The 23178-nt window shown below is 36.5% G+C and overlaps 1 protein-coding gene across 5 annotated transcripts in view; it reads left to right on the top strand.

Moving 5' to 3' along the window:
- Positions 1-20891, top strand: part of HECW2 (HECT, C2 and WW domain containing E3 ubiquitin protein ligase 2) — a 155138-nt gene extending 134247 nt beyond the window's left edge. For all 5 annotated transcript variants that reach the window (XM_039347961.1, XM_039347957.1, XM_039347958.1 and 2 more), the window contains 8 exons: positions 6882-7034; positions 8842-8940; positions 10566-10695; positions 11582-11728; positions 12694-12808; positions 14700-14785; positions 15497-15609; positions 19188-20891. In XM_039347961.1, the coding sequence (XP_039203895.1) occupies positions 6882-7034; positions 8842-8940; positions 10566-10695; positions 11582-11728; positions 12694-12808; positions 14700-14785; positions 15497-15609; positions 19188-19299 (955 nt within the window). In that variant the 3' untranslated portion in view covers positions 19300-20891. The remainder of the gene's footprint in view (positions 1-6881; positions 7035-8841; positions 8941-10565; positions 10696-11581; positions 11729-12693; positions 12809-14699; positions 14786-15496; positions 15610-19187) is intronic.
- Positions 20892-23178: the final 2287 nt, after the last annotated feature.

The following is a 23178-nucleotide window of genomic DNA, read 5'->3' as shown; positions in this document are numbered from 1 at the left end:
GGCAATAAATTTGCTTTTATGATTTTATTTGGGTGATGTTTTATGACTCTGTAGATGTGATGTTTTGACAATTCTTTTACTTTGTGAGTTGCTTGGAGTCTTACAGAGTGGGAGGCATAGAGATAAGGACAAATAAATAAAACCAGTTTGTATATTACTTTATTATGTCTGCTAGTTCTGTCCAAAATCTTGTTCTTTATAGGAAATAAGAATCATGCCATTTGGATATTATTTAATAAAAAGCTTTTACAACTGAATGTTATTTTAGAATGTACCAATTAGTCCAGGTGTTTATATAGAAAATAACACTTAAAAGAATGTGTTCTTGGAAATACAAAGTAGAGGCTACTGTGACTCATGGCTGCAGTGTTTTAAGGGCAAGAAAGGCAAGATGAATCTCAAGATAATTAAAAAGTATGAAAATGTTAGAAAACATCCAGAAATGGCAACACAGTGAATAAAATGGATAAACTCTGAAATAGCATATTAACAATTCCCATGAATGTGATGACTGTAGAAAGGGATGGCATCTGAGAATATCTCTCCTAGCTAACACACATTATTAAAAATCAAGCTCACTTTATTGGATGCGTGGATTGGCTAGCCCAGGGGTAGGCAACCCAAAACACTCAAAGAGCCACTTCAACCCTTTCCCACTGAAAACAAACCACTGGGAGCCACAAAATCCTTTTGATCTCTAAAATGAAGATAGCACTGCATATATCCTTTTTTACCTTTATTATAGGTATATATTCGTGTGTGTGTGTGTGTGTGTGTGTGTGTGTGTGTGTGTGTGTGTGTGTATTTATTAGGAAATAAAACGTGAGCACCAGGAAGAGTTAAAACATTAAAAGTTTTATAAAACGTTAAAAGTTTAAATATAAAACATTTAAAAGTTTTTTAAAAAGCAGACCTAGCTTTCGTTGGCTCCTGCCAACATCATCAGGGTGCAAATGAATCAATGGGAGAGACATTTATAAACAAGCCAGCGCCTGCGCTCGACTTCTGGACCGTGTAACAGGTCCCAACTGGCCAATCGCTGCACCTTTGTCAATTGCTACACAATTATTCAGTTTGTCCTCATTCCCCCCATCTACATGCGTACTAGCTTTCATTTTCCCACCTCTCTGCATCTGTGATTCAAGAGGGCATACGGTCTTTCTACAATCCAGCGTGTGATCATCATCACCAAGTTGCTTTCCCCCCCTCCTCTCCCTTGAAACCTTCTGCACAGATGGATCTCTTCCCCCCTCCACCCTTTCGACATCCATCATCTCATGTTCCTGCTCTCTGTTCCGAGATCCTATTACAAACATCCTGCACGCACTCGCACTATCTGACTTCCCTTCACACTCGGTCTTTCTAACCACCCTCCTGCTTTAATCCTTGACAGCATCAAGCTCCTTCTTTCTTGTAATAGTTCCTATTCCATTCGGAGAACCAATCCGTGATTCTTGCCGTCCGCTAAGCGGGGCGGCAGATACTCTCTGGGGCGATCGTTTCAGCGTCCGATCTAATTGGCATCCAATAGTCACCCCCTCTTCTTTTGTCGCTCGAAACGTGCTGTCCGAGGATGTATGATTGTTCCTGAGGCAGGGAGCTCACGAGTGCTCTCCTCCCGTGCAACCGCAGGGGGCGTGGCTTTCCTCGAACGCAGTGAATAGGGAGGTGGGTTGAACCCGCGTGTCATCGTCCTTCTGTCTTGTGGCAACTCCGCTGCTCTATACGGGTGCGAGTGCATTCCAGATGGGTGGGTGAGGATATGTATGTATGTATATATGTATGTATGTATGTATAAATATATATATGAAAGATAAAAAAGGATATATGCAGTGTTATCTTCATTTTAGATGTAAAAAGGGTCTCTGTCTCTCTCTCCCTCTCTCTTCCTCCCTCTCCCTCTCTCTCTTTCTGCCCTTGGTCTGCCAGTCCTCTTCCCGCACTCAGTGTGTGTGTGTGTGCGTGTGTGTGTGTGTGTGTATGTGTATGTGTGTGTGTGAGAGAGAGGGGGCACTTGCACTTCCTCTCTCTCTCTCCCTCTCTTTCTTTCTTTCTCTCTCTCCTCTCCCTCCTCTCCCTCTCTCTCTTTCCTCTCTTTTCTCTCTCTCTCTCTCTCTCTCTCTCTCTCTCTTTGCTCTCTCTCTCTCTCCCTCTCTCTTTCTCTTCTCTCTCTCTTTCTCTCTCCCCCCTCTCCCTCCGATCTTCTGCTCACCTGGCAAGCTGGCTTCAAGCCATTCTGCAACAGGCTGGCTCTCTCCTCCCCTTCCTGTTTCTTGCAGAGACGCAGCAAAGGAGGAGCCCCACCCAATAAGCTTTTCAGCTCGTCGAACAGGGTGAGGCCACTCTATTTTTTACACAGAGAGAGAGGGGGGGGAGCGCAAGTGCCTCTTTCTGTCTCTGTCTCTCTCTGCAAATGGCAGAAGAGACTGGGAGCCACAGGAGAAGGCTCAAAGAGCCACAGGCGGCTCCGGAGCCACAGATTGCCAACCTGTGGGCTAGCCTGATATAGGATTTAAACTAAAGTGAAATGATGTGGAAGGGAGGAGAAGACAGATTGATCTAACTCCACCCTTCCACCCCTATCTCATCCTAAATTTGTTACCTGGGAAAGGTGCTACCAGATATCTTGATTTCAGTAAATGTACTCAGATAGTTACAGAATGTTCTTAAGCAGGCATGTTAAACTCGCAACATCACGTGACATATTGCAACTTTTTCCCCATTGCCGGAAATGGGGTGGGCGCGGTTTTGGCATCACGCATCTGGCCCGCAGACCCCAGTTTGACATGCCTGTTCTTAAGGAATCAAGGCAAGCAAAATGAATTTTGCCATCATTTATATAAATTAACTGAAAAATTTATACATTTTTTCTCCTTATCCCTATATTTAGTACTTTTCAGAAGAGCTGTCAGTGATAAAGCATCTAAACATAAAATAGCTCAGTTTGCTTAAAAAATTAGTCAAACAAATCACAGAACTTTTAAAAGGTTTCCACCACATTTCAACTTTTGTTTGTTTTGTTCAACTATTTGAATATCCAAACAGTGATCATTAATTTCTTCATGACCAAATTTTAGAAACAATGCGGATTCAAAACATGCAGACCATCTCTGTTGCGGTGAGATTATTTTTAGGTGACATGTGTATGCTTTAATAATCAAATTGTGTATTCAAGAAGTAATTTGTGAGGTGTGGTAATAGTAAACTTACGTCCTTGTAGCTGTTGTTGCAAACATTGGTTGTAATAATTCTTAATGCAAAGCCTTTGGATGAACAAGAAACTTGGATGTCATAATCTCTTGTAACGCATAAACGATTCAACGGGTAACCAATTAAGCAGCTGTATGAAAGTTGCTAGATGCTAGAATTAAAATGTATGTGTTGAGGGACCTGCTGGTGAGGAATACATGTAACCTCTAATAACTATAGCTTTGTCAGGATTTCCACCCTTGGTAAAGGTGATTTCATTCATCATCTTGGGGTCCTGCTCATCCAGGATGTTATTTTGGGTGGTCTTTGGGTGCTGGGACACCAGAGAATGCAGGGATTTAACGCCGTCCCTTTCTGTACTTTCAATTAGGGCCAAACTGAAAAGGAATTTTAGATGAAACAGGTTGGAGAGGTTTTACCCTCTTTATACAGTTTGGGGTGGGGTAGGATCTGTGTCACAACCAATTATTGGGCCGGACCCATTTCAGGTGTAAGCAGGCATCCCACTTCACTAAAAAAGAGAAGGGGTCTCGGTGAATCTTAAAAGTCAGTCCATCTTCATAACCTGAGAGACAAGATAATTTGTGACACCATCTCAAGTTGAAAGGTTCAAAATTCTTGCCCTCTTCTTAATGTTCAACCAAAGAGGATGCTGGGCATCAGGTGAGCTTCATAATAATTGGATTTGATGCTTAGGCTCTCAGTGTAAGTTATCACCAATAAAGATAATGGGCAATTTAACTCTAATTATGGTTATGTGATGTTCATATTTCTTCAATGTTCTGTTTCATGGCAAGTAACATGAGCATAGTGTGTTCAGGAAGGGAGGTAATACTATATTTCTGTGTGGTAACACTAAAAAAATTGTATAAAGCAACCAATGCTTCCCCATAAAAATATAATTGTTTTTATGTAGTGTTTCTGCCCTAGTAGTCTTGTGTGTGAGGTGGTTAATAACAAGACATATATCCATAAGCAATGTAAGCAAAATGTAAAACAGGCTGAATTGCAACAAACCTTCCAAAAACGTTGTCTCAAAACTCTTGTAAGAGTAGGATTAACCTCTTCCCTTCAATGTTTTTACAGAATTTATAGCTATTATCAGTGGTGGGATTCAAATATGTAAACAACCGGTTCTCTGTGTGGATGCCGCTTCTGGAAGTCCATTCTGGGCCTGGGCAACAAAAAATTAGCTACCAGTTCTGCTGAACTGGTACAAACTGGCTGAATCCCACCACTGGCTAAGATCTAGAAAATATGCAGCTATTTCCACATAAACAGTTTAAAAGAAATGCAGTCAAGCTCAGATAAAATAAATTTTTCTAACTAGAAATACAATTACTGTAAATCATGGATATTATGAACTGTTGAGTTTTTGTGGATGCAGTAGTTCCTGGTGTCATAGCCTTCTTGTTATCTATAGAATTGCTTTGTGGGATTTCCGTTTTTTTTAGCTTCTGAAGGCCAACAATTCTCTTTTGAGGGGGGGGGGGGAATAGCATCATATTTACATGAATTGGGACTCTCCTTGATGATTACAGTAAAAAATAAAGCAAGAACCAAACTATATGCGGAATATAGTTTATTGCAAAGTATTCACTGAATCTTATTTAAATGCAAGTCGATAAAGAACGGCTTCATTCTAAATGAACAGTAGTTCTTTTAATAAAATACAACACTTCAAAGAAAGAAAAATATAAAACAGAAAAGAGCTCAAAGTAAATTAGGATTATTCCCAAAGAAAAAATATGTAATGATAAAATATTGGTTTGAAATACTAAAAAATACATAGCATTTACCGTAGATAGGATGTGCATCACTTTTTCTTGGTAAGAGATGATCAGACATTTTATTTTTCAAATTAAAAAGTGCTTAAGAAATATTGTTAAAAAGCTCTAGTTAAACATTATATCCTCTCACCAAAAGATGTCCCTATCATAAGAGCAGGACACACATCAAATACATTCTCATACATATTTGTCCATCATTTGCTCTCTATGATAATGGCTTGCTTACGGATATACATTGGGCAAGAACAAATCTAGAAAGAGATTGAACAGCTAAAAATCTTAACAGATGAATTTCTTATCTGACTGGCAGATTTGGCTTTTATAATAGATCTCTTATATTACATAATGATTTAAACAGTTGGGGGAGATGAGAAAGCTGAAGCAAAATAGAGGAAAAAAATTCATATCTGGAAAAAAAATGCTTTAATTTGCTCACTGTTTTCCTACCATCTCTTATGCCTATATTTACTACACTGAACATACTAGCTTGTATTCTATAATAAAGAAAAGTAAGCTTCTATGTAATTATTTTTTGTTTCCAGGAAACAGCGGGCAACAGAATGTGTGGCAGTTTACTTAGTGTTCTCAGATATTTAATAGTGTCCTGTGACTTGCATTTTCATATTAAAAGAAATATTGTCTTGTGATGTCTCAAGAATTGCAAGCAGTAAATGATATGATCTGGTTTACCCTCCCCCCCCCAGGAACAGGTAGTCCTCGACTTACAACAGTTCATTTAGTGACCGTTGAAAGTTACAATGGCATCGGAAAAAGTGACTTATGACCAATTTTCACACTTACAACTGTTGCAGCATCAACACAGTTATATGATCAAAATTCAGGTTCTTGGCAATTGGCTCATATTTATGATGGTTGCAGTGTCCCAGGGTCACATGATTCCCCCTTTGAGGCCTTCTGATAAGCAAAATCAATGGGGAAGCCAGATTCACTTAACAACAGTTTGACTAATTTAACAACTACAGTGATTCACGTAACAACTGTGGCAAAAAAGGTCGTAAAATGTGGCAAACTCACTGAACAAATGTTTCACTTAGCAACAGAAATGTTGGGCTCGTTTGTGATTGTAAGCCTAGGATTACTTGTAATGGAGATTGTGAAGCTATTTGAAGCTCCTAATTCAAGTTTGCAAGTTTGGACTGTACTAAAATATATGATCTGCGGAAAATTGTGTGTACTGCCAGATTTCCAATGCAGTTGAATGCTATTTGGTATGCATCAGCTCTTCTTTATACAGCATATAACAATTTGTTGGTGAACCTGCCTGCAATGGCCATTGGCAAGGTAGCATGAATATCCCATATCTTCTTGAAAACCTTGTCAGGAAAGTGGCTATTTTTCTTTTAAGAGCTTTGTAAAGGAGACTTTCAACAATTATCTGTTATTTCCAGCATTAAAGAACCTAATCTATGAAACCCTAATCCAGAACTGGAGCTGTAAAAATGAACTTTAAGAATAAAGATTCACTCATTTCAGGATTGGAATGAAGTACAGTTAACCCAAATCTATACATTGTAAGGTATTTAACAGGAAATTTCGAATAATCCGTGCCTTTAAGTCAGAGATATAATTATGTCTGGGTGGATGAAAAATAATATATCAGCATCTTCATAAATTCCGAAATAGAAATCAATGCTTTGAAAGTTGCTAAGATAATGTACCACTAACTAGCTTAGTAACATTCAAAGCAATATAAGTGGTCATTAAATGAAAAGTTCAGAAGGTGCACAGAAATGATCGAAAGGATCAGAAATGATTAAATGTGGGGAGGAGGGGATGAATCATTATTATTTCTTTATTTTTAATTTTTGTTTTAAAAAATCCATTTATATAGTATCCCTTTTATGTTTTGTTGTTTTTAAGACTGGACTACAGTGGACCTTCAAGGGAGTTTTTTTTCCTGGTATCAAGAGAACTCTTCAACCCATACTATGGTTTATTTGAATATTCAGCCAACGACACATACACTGTACAAATTAGTCCAATGTCTGCTTTTGTCGACAATCACCATGAATGGTAAGAATGCTGAATCACAGAAATACTGTTATTTTTATAGAGCATAGATTGTGCCCTCCTTGCTCATTTACTATGAAAGATTCAAGTAAGATAAATCAGGTACATCTCTCTTTTCAAATAATAGATTGCAAGGTGTTGGAATAGTATTCCTGAAGCTTTCATGGTATACCCAATTATCTGCCAACCTAAGCGGATAACACTAGAATTAGGAATGAGTGAACCCTTCAGAGTTCTGCTGCCTCCTAAGTATCAAAAGTTCAGCTTGTCAAGGCATAAAATCAATTACAAGACTATTCTACTCTTTTTTGTTTGGGGTCCTTTTTTTAAAAAAAAAATCTGTCTAATTCAGCAAGATGTGCAGTAATCTTTCCCTCACTTCTCTCATGTTAAGTCTTCTCACATAGTAAAACTACTTAGCGGCTCTGTGTTTTGTACCATGTTTCTATAAGAAAGGAAAACAGTTACCCAGTCTGTCAACTCGTAGAGGATAAAATGCAAAATAACGTTAAAGGCAGAGTCAAGTCAGCCAGAAAGAGATTGAAAACAGTGTTTACTGCATCTCATTAGTCTGAGTTCTTTATGTGAATACAAAAAAAAAAAAAAAAAGTGAATGAAAGGGGGCACAAAACAGTGGCCCAATTTCTTAGGTGACAAAACATTGCTGTTCTCAAGGACTGCGCAACATAATATATGTCAAGAAAATTTATCAGTATTTTTCACCATATACTTCATGTCTGTAGGTTGTTGTCTTTATGGAGCCATTGGAGGGAATGAAGTTTTTGATTGGTTTTCATCAGTTCACAAACAGTTTGATCAGTTCACAAAGCTCTAGCTCTCCAAATCAGGAGAGATGATGAATCTCTTGTCTGGATGCTGTAAATGAGCTGGATGAGAGCCAGTGAACAGAAGCTGAATCCTAATAATATAGAGGGTCTGTGATTAGGACAATTTCCTTGTCTGGGAATTAGGCAGGTTGCCTGTTCAGAAGAATAGTGTTGCATACCCTCTGAAGGAACATCTGGTTAATTTGGGTATGTTCTTCCTGTCATATTATGAATGGAGACACAGGTGGCCTCTGTAACAAGGATTTCCTTTTTTTTTTTTTTAAGCTATGCCTGGTTCTCCAATAAGATTATTCTTGATAGGGATAGTCTTCATAATGATATATATCTTGGTAAATTCAGGTTCCATTATTACAACATATTTTACAAGGAACTGTCTTTGAGATTCACTCTCAAGTTGCATCAGGGGTAAAATGCTACTTGTAGGTTGTTGATGGGGGCAGCTTACCCATAAATAAATTAGACATCAGTTTTCCTCAATCTAGTGTTCTTCAATAAATGAAGATTGCAGCTGCCTTGCACCCTAGGAATTCTGGGAGTTAGAGTTCCAACACATAGGTTGTCCATGTTCTGAAGGAATTGCATTGATGCCCAATTTGTTACTGTGTCAATTTTATGTTGTTTATAATTTTTATTGATTCACAGAAATTAAGGAAACAAGAACAAAACCTTTACCAGGAAAAAAAAAAATAACATTTGCCTTCCACATGAAATGATAAGCATAGTATCTTCGTTTTTTACATCTCAAGTGGCAAATATTTTTGATACTTTTATTTAATGATAAATCCTTTAAATACGAACTAATGACAATTTTAAATGTTTAAATGATGATCTTGTGAAAATGTAATGCAAAAGTTACATTTTGGACATGGATAACCGTGTCAAAGATACTTACTGAACTAACATATATAACACATTTAAATAGATAAATAATAAATCTAAACTGTACTCCAATTTCTTTGTAGGTTCAGATTTAGCGGTCGAATCCTTGGTCTTGCTCTGATTCATCAATATTTGTTAGATGCCTTCTTTACCCGACCATTTTATAAAGCCCTTCTCAGAATGTGAGTAGAGGAATTTGACAGGATTATTCTATATAGAAAGAAATGTATTTGGATGAAGGTCATATCTGTAATTGACTGATTAATGATTAAATGATAAGATTTTTTTAAATCACAGACTATATTTACACTTAATGTACTGATCAAGGAAACTATTTTGGAGGCAGAAATAAATATCTATTTTCCTATTTTTGATAGAATACTTTGTCCTTTTTTCTTCAGGAATCATTTATTAGACAGTGAACTAAATTCAAAGATACATGTTTGTTCTGATGTAGTATGAATATTGAGCGGATAGTTTACAAGGTATCCACATTTAGCATCATGACCTCTGTAGTTCTAGGGCAGTGATGGTGAACCTTTTAGAGACTGAGTGCCCAAACCGCAACCCAAAACCCACTTATTTATCGCAAAGTGCCAGGGCTGCATCAGCATTGTGGTGCCTTCATGGGAGGGGGGCAGGAAGGCGCCTCTTGAGTGCCGCCTCTGGCACACAAAAACCCGGGGCACAAAAATGGGCCACCGTGCTGCAAGGTGCAAAAACGGCCGTGCCATGGGGTGCAAATACAAGGCGCTGCACCATGCAAGAACGGGGCAGGGCTAGTGAGTATCACGCAGGCACTAGCCCTGCCCCATTTGCAGCACATTCATGCTCACAGCCCCAGGCACGCATGTAAAATGCTTCTCCCTCCCTTTTCTTCCAGTCCACCAATCGACAATGGTTGGTGACCTCTGCTCTACCACCTCTACTCGAGTTGGCCACTTCACCTCCTTTGTGCTGGGCAGGGCTCCTTCTCCGAGCAGCAGTGGTGGCCTGATGCACCTGCTGCTGGTGGCAGTGGCCCGTGTGCCAACAGAGAAGGCTCTGAGTGCCGCCTCTGGCACGCGTGCCATAGGTTCGCCACCACTGTTCTAGGGTATTCCAGTTGCTGATTAATTATTGGTTTGAAAGGTATTTCCCTTTAATTGGTGCTGAAAGGGGGAAAATTGAAATAACATTTTCCTAGTAAAATGGAAATAAAGTTTTCATTGGTAAGTTTAGGATTTTTACTTAGTTTTTTAAGATGTGCCAATGAATGAATGTGTATGCATATGTATGAAAGAAGACTTAGCATAAAGAATTCCAGCGGTAATAATTGTACAGATTTCTTTCTTTGTTCTCCTTATTATTGAATGAATAACCTATCTACCCTGCTCTAGTCCTACTATGCTGCCTCCAAGGTGGTGTGAGGTAGCTCCTAAGAGGGATGAGTAAACAATGCTGGGAATATGCAAAGAGCATGCAGTCCCAGCAGAGTCAGTCAGGGCATGAATCATCTCAACTGTCTAGCCAAAGCAAGAAGGCTCCAGTATTGAGCAGCAGTAACATAGGAAGGTGTTGGAGGAAGAAGATCTCTTTAGTAGTAAAGGCAAAGGCTTCATTTCATATTACACAGGAGAAAGCAGTGGCGAACAACTCCTTTATTTTACTAAAAAAACACCATGGATAGACCATCTTGAAGAAATCCATATGTGGGTATTAAGAGTTGAAACAGACTTGGCAGCACATAATCATCTACTCTTCATTTGTACACATCAAAATAATCTGGGTCATTTTTAATCCTCTAATTACTTCTTGTTTATTATAGATTGTGTGACCTAAGTGATCTGGAATATCTTGATGAAGAATTTCACCAAAGTCTACAGTGGATGAAAGACAATGATATACATGATATCCTAGATCTCACATTCACTGTAAATGAAGAAGTTTTTGGACAGGTGTGGACAATCTTTTTTTTTTCTTTCAAGGGCAGTCTTGTGGCACTTATTTGTACAATGCATCTAATTGTCTTCCTGGATCATCTTGCTTCCAGTATAAGATAATGTTCCAATAGAAGAGAATATATGTAGCTTAGGGTAGAACTGTATTGTTCCTGGTATTCTCTGAGTTGTCTGTTTGTTGCAAATATTTGCAAGGAAACAACCAAGCTTAGAGAACACTAAAACTTCCAGGTAAGGTGTCATTCACATATTGCTTTGGTACATTATTTATTTTGCCTAAAAGCCACTATTTAAAACTGTAGAATAAAGGTAGTCCTCAATTTATGACCATAATTGGTACTTAAACAAATCCCAAATCTAAATGTATCCTGCTGTATGTATGGAATCAAACAGTAATTGGGATAAATAATCCTGACTGGGCCACTTCAATGTAGATCCAGAAGTCCTCCGGTGTTGTAATTGAGGTAGTTCCGAATCAGGGATAATTTGGAGTAAGGGGTGGGGTGGAAGCTGTTTCCTACAGATAGCAGTGCTGGCTACCAGCAAGTATCCAGATGTTATACGGTACTATGTTTTAAATCTCCTGGGATAAGAATTCTTCATTGTACATGAATTCTTGTTCTAATATGTACATTAGGAAGTGCTGCTAAAATCCCTTTTCTAGAATGCCTTCTTTGTATTTCCCCTTTTGATGCTTTCAAGTTTTGTACTTGATGCCATTAACTCCAAAGATAAAAATAGCTCTTTCTATGTTGACCAAATTTGACCACTTCAGAAGGATTTTTATCAGTCATTTGGGGAATTAGTACCACTTTGATACATTAAAATTTCTCTTTGCAATAGATTCTGCTTTATAATATATTGGTGGTAATTTGCTTTTAAGATTACTGAAAGGGAATTAAAACCTGGAGGTGCCAACATCCCTGTCACAGAAAAGAACAAGAAGGAGTATATAGAAAGAATGGTGAAATGGAGAATTGAGAGAGGTGTGGTGCAGCAGACAGAAAGTTTAGTACGTGGTTTTTATGAGGTAAAAAATAAATCTGTTTTCATATATTGCATGCATTATGTGCCTAAAGCATTTGGCACGTACTGGGATTATGTATGATTCATAATTATTTCTTACCCTGCAACTGTTTAAATGGGAACATGTGTTGGGAACCACTGTATTGCCTCTGAAGTTGTTCCACTCAGGATTTGTCATTAATGTCACCAAAGTCAGGCAACTAGAAAATGTAATAATTGTTACACATGAAGATGGTAACCAGTTAGAGGTTGACAGAGCACAATTATGCTACATTTTGAAGTTGTACATTTTCCTTATTGCAATTACCTAGACTTTCAGTTGTACTTAAGTTCAACTCTCTCCCCTCAAATCATTCAGATGGGGCACAAGCTGCATGATGGAAGAACCTATTTCTTAGGTGCAGAGCAGATGCTTTTCATGCAACTTGAGTTCCCATGTTTCATTCCTGCATTTCCAAATAGGGCTTGAAAAATGGCTGGCTAAAGCCTGAAGAACTATCACTAGTCAATGTTAATAGTAGTGGGCTAATTACACCATTGGTGTGACTTTCTAGATGGTTGTCATCGGGGGATATTACTTAAGAAAAAGCCATAGAATATTCCTGGCAGTAAATCAGCCTTAGGGTCAAGAATCACAATTCCTTCTATAAAATATATTCATAGCGATTTATGGGTCTCTGTCTAACTTCAGTGGAACAAATTCTGCCTGGAGCATCACAATTTGATGTTGAGAATGCACCGTTTGGAGATATTTCCACATATTATTTGTGATATGAATATGCCTTCTAATGCTCTGTTTATATTTTAACAACCTACTAGAAAATGAGGAAAATGCTTTTCTTTCAAATTTAGTAGCTATATCCAAATGTTGAAACAAAAGTTACTGTATTATGAGTTGTGGAACCTATAGAATAGTTGGCGAAAATAAAAACAGCAAAGGATACATGTTGAATATATATTCTCTCCTAGGTGGTTGATGCTAGACTGGTGTCTGTATTTGATGCAAGAGAACTAGAATTGGTTATTGCTGGCACTGCAGAAATTGACTTAAGTGATTGGAGAAATAACACTGAATATAGAGGAGGTGACATCTTCTAAAATACATATATATATATATATATGTTGTTGGTTGTAGTTAAATTGAATTAAATAAAAATGTAATTGTTTTGTGTGTTTTTTATTTTAGAAGAATCCCAAAAACTATTTTAATTTGCAGTGTAATTTCACAAACATATGCTCTTATTTTAAGTTTTCAAAAGGCTTTGGATTTCCCTTTTTGGAATGGGCAAGCCTTTCATTTGATAAAAGAGGTAAAATCCAAAACAGCATAACTAGCAATATGTGAGATCAAGTAAGTTAGTCTGAGATATGAAGATACACTGGTATTTAATTTATAACAGATAGTAAAGATGGCAAAAGTTGGGGGGAAAGAGGCTTTTCAGACTTACCTTCACAGACATTTCTGTGACAGTTACAGTTGATTTAATTTGTACTTGGACATCATTTCTGGAAGTGAATTGAAACTTGCTTATACAAAGTACTGAGATTTTTGGTAAAAAGTATCTGTTGTTAGTGCAGACACAGAAATTAATTTAAAGAAAATAAATGGAAATAAATAATTAAAACATGGATATGTCCATGTTTTAAAATAAATGTAAACACATTTGGGATTCAAATAAGTTGCTTGTGTTCAGTAGAATTTTAAATATATTTTCTTTAAAAATGATTTCATATGGTTTATTTTATTTTAGATATTCCCTTGCACCACTGTTACAATAAATGTCTTCTCATACGAGCATTTATGTATTTGTGATTTAGATTGACATTCAGAAAACATAGGCCCAAAATATCTTTTTGAGTATGTTGTATAATTCTTGGAATCTTCACCTATATATTTATATTTTTATATAATGTTCGGGAAGATTAAATCATAAAACTGTAGAGTTTGAAAGTAGTGTAGAGGTCATCTAATCCAACCTAGAGGACCCCCTAGAGCAGGGGTCCCCAACCCTTGGTCCATGGACCAGTACCGGGCCGCAGCATGCCAGCAACCAGTCCGCACAAACAAGCACAGCCCCATCTGCGGAATGCAGGCAGCACACAAAACCATGCCTCCCCCCGGTCCGTGGAAAAACCTCTCTTCATGTAACTGGTCCCTGGTGCCCAAATGATTAGGGACCTCTGCCCTAGAGTATTTCCTAAATTTATTTATTATTAAATTTATTTGCCACCCATCTTGCTATCAAGTGACTCGGGGTGTCTTAACAGCATAAAAAAACATTAAAACCATCAACAATAAATATTCCTAACCCAGTGATTATGTATTACAGTATCTCTGATAGATAACCAACCAGGCTATATTTGAGGGCTTCTAGCAGAGGAGCAATCATCATTTCATGTGGTAGTCTGTTCTACAGTACTAGCTGAGAACTCAAGAAGTTAAGAGATTCCTTCTGATATGAGGGTTCTTGCAGTAATCTATGTTTTTTCAGTGCTTTACTAATTCATATTAAAATAGATTTTCAATAGATTTTCAATTTAATAAAAATAGATTTGATAGATACTATGACAGGAATCATCCCAAACTACTTTGACATACTTTTATCTTAGGTTGTTTAAATCCTTCAATTTAATTTCCCATTATTTCCTGAGGCTGATTTTCTGTCTCTTTATCTTATTCTCTTTAACTAGTATATCCATCATTCCTTCAACTTTTCTATCATCTGTAATTTTTAACTCATGCTTTAACCCGTGTACATTTTTTGTGAAGCTTCATGTCCAAACATGACACTACATTCTGAAAGTCTACCAAGGGAACAAGAATTAATCACATATATATGCCATAAGATTCTATAAATTAATTTAGGAAATGTTAGGGCCTACACCTCTAATATTGCTCAGTTCTTAACATTTTCTCATTATTTTTTAAAACCAAAATTGCCCTGACTAATATATTCTTAATTATTATTAAACAGGATACCATGATAATCATATTGTAATTCGATGGTTTTGGGCTGCTGTGGAAAGATTCAACAATGAGCAGCGATTACGGCTTTTACAAGTAAGGTTGCAGTTAGCATCATTGTGGTTGACATCAACATAAAAAGCTATTAAAAACTATGAAAAATTGGAATCTCAAAATTGTTGAATGGGTTGATAAATAATTCTCACTCCTTTCCTGATTCATTCATATGAAAGCAACAATTATAGGTTTTGGGGGAGCAGGGATTTCTGTTTTAAATATTTAATCATAGGTTGCTGTAGTGGGAGTAAGTCAGTAGTACAGTCATTGTTGCATTTTTTCCATTTAAAATTCCTGGATGAATCACCTTGATCTGCCTTCAACTTATCTCTTTGATATATCTTCAGAAAGCAGTAAGTGGACTGTCTCTATAGCAGGACAAGGAAGGTGTAGGGATAATCTCAAAAGCTCTCATAGCCAGATCCATACTAGTCAGTATACTTGTTCAAAAGTACTGTATATTCCACCAACATACTTCTATACCAGATTCAATAAAGTCTTGAAAAGACTGTAGCTTGAGGCATTTAGTACATTATATCTCCTTTCAAAAGCTGAATCTGTGTTTGCTTCCTGACTGCATTGTCTTGATTGCCCTTTCTATAAACACAATTGTAAAACAAATTTTATAATTTTCCAGATAAATGCATGTAGGGGGTCATCTATATATTTAAAAATAGAAAATAAAATAAAAATAGAACTATGCAATCATACTTTTCAATAATAGTTACAGTGTTTTATGTTATTTTCCAGTTTGTTACAGGTACATCCAGTATACCTTATGAAGGTTTTGCTTCTTTGAGAGGAAGCAATGGACCAAGAAGATTCTGTGTAGAAAAATGGGGCAAAATCACTGCTCTGCCCAGGTAAATTAACTCTCAGAATGTTTAAAATAAATCCACTGGAAGCAGAAGATTTTGGGTTTCTTTAAATAAAAGAGTCGAGGGATTCAGCATAATTTGTTTCCTGTTCCTTAGATTTGCTTATTGTGAAACTTAAAACCACTCTTATTTTATTTTCATCTCCAAAAAACATTCTTCCTTTTCAGCAATTTTCTACATGAAATAAAAACATAGCAACATTGTTTTGAAACTATTCTTTTCTGCCCCATTTTGTTGTATCTTTGTCTTTTCCCATTGATGTATAATATCTGACTGTTGTTTCAGCTGCTTGCCCTGACTATGGTCCTGGGTAGAATATAGTATTATATGTCTGTGTCAAGGAATAAATGTTTGTTAAAAGAAGTGGAAAGCAGACTCTTTGGGCAAGTATTGAAAACCTAATGATGTGGAAAAAATCCAAAAGACTGGTACTAACAGAAGATGCTACTTTGAGTTGCTAGATCTGATGAGAGCTAGAAGCACCAAAGTCAGTAGCAGAAACGTGTTTTACCAAAGTGCACATGTTAAAAGGGGGTGGGGCTTCAATTGCCTAGTCAGCATAGCTGACTCAGGAATTCTGGGAGTTGAAGTCCATGAGTCATAAAAGAACCGAGGTTGCCTACCCCTGGACTAGTCATACCCAATATAATGGCCTTATATTACAATGTGACAGCATAGTATCAGCTGCTCCTTCCTCAGAGAAGTAATTGACTCTCAGTCTGTCAGAATGCATAAGCAAGGAGAAAGAGATAGAAGATTTGGAAGAGAGACAGAGAGAGATGGCCGCAGTCTTATATTTATAACTGCTGCTTTTCTGCTCTAGTTACAGCTTTTCCAATACCTGTAAAAAAACCTAATTTATCAAGAGTTGTATCCTTGAATCTCTGCTACCTCCAAGTTACTAATCTGAGTATCTGTCAAGGTGTAGCCAAAAAGATCCTTTTGTTCTGCTCTGCAAAACATTGTAATGTGTTGAGCCGAAGGCAACAGTAAGCTTCTGAGGCAGCACTGGATGTTTTTTTTTTCCTTTTTACCAAGTGGCAGCAAGTCTTTGGCAGATTCTTTATCATCCCCTTTCCTGTTGCATACCTCTAAACTTTTGCTTCTATTTTTCCTTAACACAGCTTGTCATATCCTGGCATATGAATTGTGGTTAATTTAAAGTGTGCCGGAAAATATTTTGTGCTTATACCCATTACCTCTCAGATTGAGAAAGAATAGTACCTCTGAGAATGAGTGAAATAAAACAGCCTGATTTTTTTTTCATGTGGATTACAATAAATGTTAACACCTTGAATGCCTGAAAATAGGCTTAATTCATTTTTAATTCTGACATATCCTTGCTTTGCTGCTGACCTGGGCTCATAATTTTAGCATGACTTAACAATATTTATAAGCATGTAAGCACTGTTTAAGTGTATGTATGGATGTAAACATATTTAAATAAAACATAAGATTAATCATAAACATTTAAGAAATCGTATTTTGATCCCCGGTAGACAAACTGGTGTCTCAATCTCAATCTCTTTGGATGAAAAGAAAGTTTTCTTCAGTTCCATAGCAGTTGTGTATAGAATTCTTCAAGGACTCAGTAGTAAAAGATGGCTGCCTGATACTGACTGACTGACTACTCACTTTTGAAGGCAGGGAGATTTCTCTCAAAGAATCTGCTGCTGTGTTACTGGAGACTGATTTAAAACACAGTCTAACCTGTCTGAGTTTTCAATTGCAAATACATTCTTAGTTTAAGATCTGCCGAGATTAAGCATATAGTCTTCCTTGAATTTTTCTTAGGTCAATAAAGATCAGGCTTTACTGTCATGGGGAATCAGTTTTGCTCCTATGTGCACGATTTACTTTCAACAGTTGAGATATAAAGGAAACAGAATTGAGATACATCCTTCTCCTTGTCTTCCTGCACTTTGAGCTCACTGGAGCCATGATGGTAAATGTTGCAGCCATGCTGAAATATGTAGAGTGATAAAGGGGGAGGCCTGTGTTTATGAATGAGCATTACTCATAAGGAGGAGGATGGACAGGTGTGAGACCAAGCAGTGAAGCTGCTTTATCTCATCCAGTTTAGCCCTTTCTTGTTTGTGTGTAATTAGTTTGAACTTCCATACCTGGAACTTGTTGCCAAGTTATCGTATTTTCCGGCATATAAGGCGACCCAGCGTATAAGACGACCCCCGACTTCGACGCCAATTTCCATGCCTAGAAAGTCGTCTTATCCACTGGAAACTACCGTAATTTCCAGCGTATAAGATGACTCAGCGTATAAGACGACCCCCAACTTCGGCACCAATTTCCGCGCTTTAGAAAGTCGTCTTATACGCCGGAAAATATGGTATATTGGCTTTCGGATCCACAGTAATTTCATTTTATGGTGAAACTAAGAATGAATTCTTTTAAAAGGAAAGTTAATGGACATAGTCATAAACATTATATTATCTAAGGAAGTATGTTACCATACTGGAAAATGAAAATTATCAATAAATACAATGTAATCCAGGGGAATTCTTACTATAGTCTTCCTTCCTGAACTCAAGAACTTTATCAAAGTTGTAACAGAGATAATTTCATACTCTGAAATACAATATAATAGGAGAGTAATGAACTGCTGCCCAGAACAATATTGCCTCTGTTTTAAATGAATAATTTTCAATATATTTTAATAAAGTAATAGCAACTCTATTAAATTAAGTCTAATTTTGTTTTCATTCTGATTACTTCCACTGTTTGGAAGTGACTTTTGGCTTGCTGCTGAAAAGCTATGATTCGTAATCTTGAAAATATTGGGAAGTCTTATTTTAACTGAGGTACCTGGTGGCTCCATGGTTAAGATGCTGGGTTTGTCAGCTGGAAAGCCGACAACCCAGATTCAAGACCCAAGTGCCCTATGACGTGATGAGCTCCTGTCCTTGCCCCAGCTTAGCAGTTTGAAAGCAGGCAAATGCGAGTAGATAAATAGGAACCACTTTGGTGGGAAGGTAACAGCACTGACATCATGCTGGCCACATGATTGTGGACACATCTTTGGATAGTGCTGGCACAATGCCAGTGCTGGCTCAATGGCAAATGGAGATGAGCATCACCCCCTACAGTTGGCAACGGCTAGCAAATAAAATCTGTAAGGACTGCTTTACCTTTTTAATTTTATTTTAATTTCTTTAAAGATTTATCTCCTTCCCCCCTCCTCCTCATCCCAGTAATTTTGAAAAGCGAAAACATTGTAAAAGGTTTCTAAAAATATAAATAAAAAATATACTACATACTGGTTACTGCTTTGGAACAAACAACTAGATAAGATAAGATAAGATAAGATAAGATAACCTTATTGTCATTTTTTTATTGTGGGCACAACGGCACACGTCAAAAATGAAATTTAGTTGCCCGCTTTTATAGTGCTTTTAAGCAGAGGCATAGAAAAATAACAATAAATGTGTTTACAATTCATCTTTTAATCTAGGAATAAATTAACTTCCAAATTAGAGTATGTTGGGGAAGAAGTTCTTGTTCTTAGTTTTTGGTGTCATAAAAACTTTCTCTCCATTTTTCCCCAGAGCTCACACTTGTTTCAATCGTCTTGACCTTCCTCCTTACCCATCGTTCTCCATGCTCTACGAGAAGCTGTTGACAGCTGTCGAAGAGACGAGCACATTTGGTCTTGAATAAGACACGAATTGTCTAACCCAGTATCTGGGACTTTTGTGGATCACTCCCCCAAAATACACAAATGCTTACAGCAAGTTGCAAAGATAAAAACTATTGTACAGTGCAATTGGAAGAATGGGACTTTATGAATGAGAAAAACTGTAACAGCTGCATGAGTACTCTAGAGCAAGGGTTGTGGCCTTGTTCTCATAAGCACCAAATGTTTAAAATTTAATCAGATTTTTAAAAAATGACAAGAGATTAGCAACAATTAGACAGCTGCAAAATCTAATACATCTCAAAAATGGATTTCATCAAAATATTTGAACAGAGTGAAATACAAAGATTGTTAGCTTGCTGCTAAATTGTAAGAGGATAAGTAAAAATGCTTTTTAAAAATCAAATAGAGTTATTTCCCAATGGTACACTACTATATGTCTTACACAATACAAGAATATGCTATATATGCTATACCTAAATCTATGTGTGCCTGCATGACATCTATTGCATTTCAAAGATACAGTACAAAGAACAGTTATTTTCTGCAGCTTAACAAGGGTATGAAGAAAAGTTGGCAGCAAAAGATGGTGTGAACAGAAGGACTTTTAATTAGGAGAACCTGTACAATTGTATATGCAAATCATGTTTAGCAGAAGGAGAGCTATTGTAAGAGATTAATGGTTAACTTTATTCTTTATACTGCATGAAGGCTTTTTTAAAAAATAACGTGAGTTTATCACAGCATATCAGGAAAAAGAAAGCCTCTTACACAGTGACTTTTGTTTATTTTTATAAGTTCATAATATTGATTTTCTTAGGATGTAAATAAGAAAATAGACCTTTTTTTGTTCTTTTCACTTTTCCATGCTTAAATAGTTCTTGTGTTCAATTCTTTACACACTTAAGGGATGTGTGTATGTGGGGGTGGGGGTGTACACACACACACACACACACACACAAACACACACCTTTATTTTTATAAAGGTAAGGTATTCCTGAAACTACTTTTTGCACCGAATGTACCAAAGTCAAAGGGATATTGTGAATTAAATTTAAATATACATATATATATCTCACTTCATCAATTCATACAAAATCTATAAGAGGTAGCTACTTTAAAGAACATAATTTTTATTTCCCAGTAACATTCTAGTTAATGTCAGGATTCTGCACAGTTAAATAATAATTTTTAAAGCTCGCTATATGTAATAATGTGTAATATGCATTTTATTTCAAATGCATTTATTTTTCCTCCATTAACTAATTTCATTAGAGCTGAATACAGATACAGCTGAGTACATATGTTTCATATTTTGCTGCTTTTTTTACTTTTGTACAGCACTATTATAAGCATTACAATGGATCTGGAAAAACGAGAAGACTAGCACCTAAATGGATGAACCACTTTGTGTCACTCTCACATTTAGCAGCAAACTGTCTCCAAGATGTAAATTGTTTGTAGTGTCTTTCTAAACCCACATTTTCACTGATTAGTTTTCTTATAAATGTTTCTTAAAATGAAGTACTTTTCTATGGTTTATCTGAAAGCATGAATTCGCCATGTCAAATAAGCTTTTAATTTTAGAAACATTAAAAGGGATTGAACTTGTTTATAAAGATCTCCTGTGCTGAAAGACCAGTTTCCTATATGGTAGAGAAGAAAGGGGGTGTCTAGTCTTTTATTCTGGTTCTTGGGATCACCAAGAATGAATACACTGCACGTAATTTACTTCTTTACTCTTGATAAACATGGGTGGTGTTTAGGCCATTGCCAGTGCTGTCTCCTAGAAACAGACTGGCAATCAGTGCCCTTTAAATTAGTCATTGCTATGAAAAAAAGCTAGATTTCATTCACCTGAAATCGAACTTAGCTACAGTAATGTAAAATGGAGGCTATTTCTACATCTTTCCTATGTAAGATTTTGGTTCTGTTTGATCTAAGGCAATGAGAGGAAATCATGTTTGGCCTCAAAACCAAGATACAGTATCTTTTCTTAAATACAATTGTATGTCACCTCAGTTTCTGCAACATGCAAAAAATTATTTGCAAACATGCAAATAATTCAGTATGTCCCCATCAGATTAGCACCTTCTCTACAATTGGCAAACAGTTGAACAAATCTCAGAATGACTCAGGTTTCAAGAATTTAGTCACTTCATTTTAGATTTTAAAAAGTATAAAAAGGCTCCTAGAATGTGTGTTAACGTTATGTTAGTTTGCTAACAAACTGAAAACTGAATTTATAATCCTGTTGTCCTACGAGTAAGAAAATTCTGCTTATGCACAAGGGAACCTTTCTTTTCCAAGCTAATATCTTAGTTCTACTCACAGATTCACTTTGTGTACTCATAATCTATATTCTATATTCTTTTAGTTCAGTGTTTCCCAAACTTGACAATTTTAAGGCATGAGGACTTCAACTCCCAGAATTCCACAGCCAGCAACGCTGGCTGTGGAATTCTGGGAGTTGAAGTCCACATGCCTTAAAATTGTCAAGTTTGGGAAACACTGCTTTAGTTATTACTCCAGAAAAATTTGAACAAGTTACTTATTTGACATGAAAAAAAGGTATTTTTCAAGGTCTCATTTTGTTAAGACTAAAAATAATTACTATATTAATTAAAACAGGCACTGCATAACACAATTTTTTCCATATCAAACATGTAGCTGTATTAAACGTTGACTTCCTAGGGCTGAGAGAGAGGGAGGTTACCCAGTTGGCTTTGTACCTAAGGTAGAACTAGAACTCATGATCTCTCAGTTTCTAGCCTGATACCTTAACTGCTACACAAATCTGAATGTTATAAGATGTGATATCTTATGTTACTCAAATTTATTTATTTTTTGTGATTTTTTTTTACCAGCTCTATTATTTAGATCAAAGTTATTCTATCATACACAAATGGAGGGCATAATATGAACAATCCTATCACTCCTGATTAGATTAGGAAAACATTTAAAGTGAAATTCAATTCTGATCAAAAGCCTAGCCTATGTACAGCCTAAGATAAAGTCTTTGTTCATGAATACATAAATAGGCTCAACATATTATCTCCAAGGGAAGTTGGAAATCCAGCAATAGCATCTGGCAGAGCTTCTGAAGAAAAGTTTCTGGCAGGTCATAAAGTTGGCATAGAATATTAGGTTGGCATTTTGCTCGCTTTTTTAAGCTGTGGGAATAAATTCTGTGATTCCTCCCCTGCTTCCAAAAATTCACTTTTTAACATTGAGAATTGTATCTTTTTGTTTATGCTCTGACATCTCCAAACAACTATAGCTGTTTGTAAAGCAACTATAAATAACAGTAGGTTGTTTATTGCAGATGTCTTCCAAGTCATCTTAATGTTGCAACAGATGTTACTATGGTTTCTGAAATTCTTTTTGGACTTAAGGAAATTGAATGGAAATACGTTGTTTTTCTGAAACTTTTTACTAATGTTAGAGTTACTGTGATTTATTATGAAGAAATACTAGCTTTTTGAAAATCTGAGTTTATTGAATTTTTCAGGTCTTGTCTAATATCTTAACCACTATACCAGACTGTACTTTACAATGACAAAGTAATTGTTTTGGAATAGCAAGAGTAGATTCAGGTTAATACAATCTCTACTTACTGCTCAAAAGCTTTTTTAGACATGAGGTTGGATCTTCATCAATGTCCCAAGGCAGCCAATTATCTACTTGCCTATGTTCTTTTTTATACGAGTATCAAAGGAGGAGTAATGCTGGAGGTGGGGACTAATCTGGAGTCTTATAGCAGTAGCTCTATAGTGAATACCATGTAATACTTGTAATCATAGTATTTTTATGTTTTAATAGTTTATATCCCAACTCCCCTACATTTGATGCAGTTATAGACTGACAAGCATGCAAACTGAGATTTAAAACCTATTTATGGC

The sequence above is a fragment of the Crotalus tigris genome, unplaced genomic scaffold, assembly GCF_016545835.1.
Source record: "Crotalus tigris isolate CLP2741 ecotype Arizona unplaced genomic scaffold, ASM1654583v1 scf7180000018105.1476442, whole genome shotgun sequence".
NCBI lineage: Eukaryota > Metazoa > Chordata > Lepidosauria > Squamata > Viperidae > Crotalus > Crotalus tigris.
The sequence above is the reverse complement of the archived record's forward strand: the minus strand, read 5'-3'. Positions and strand labels throughout refer to the sequence as shown.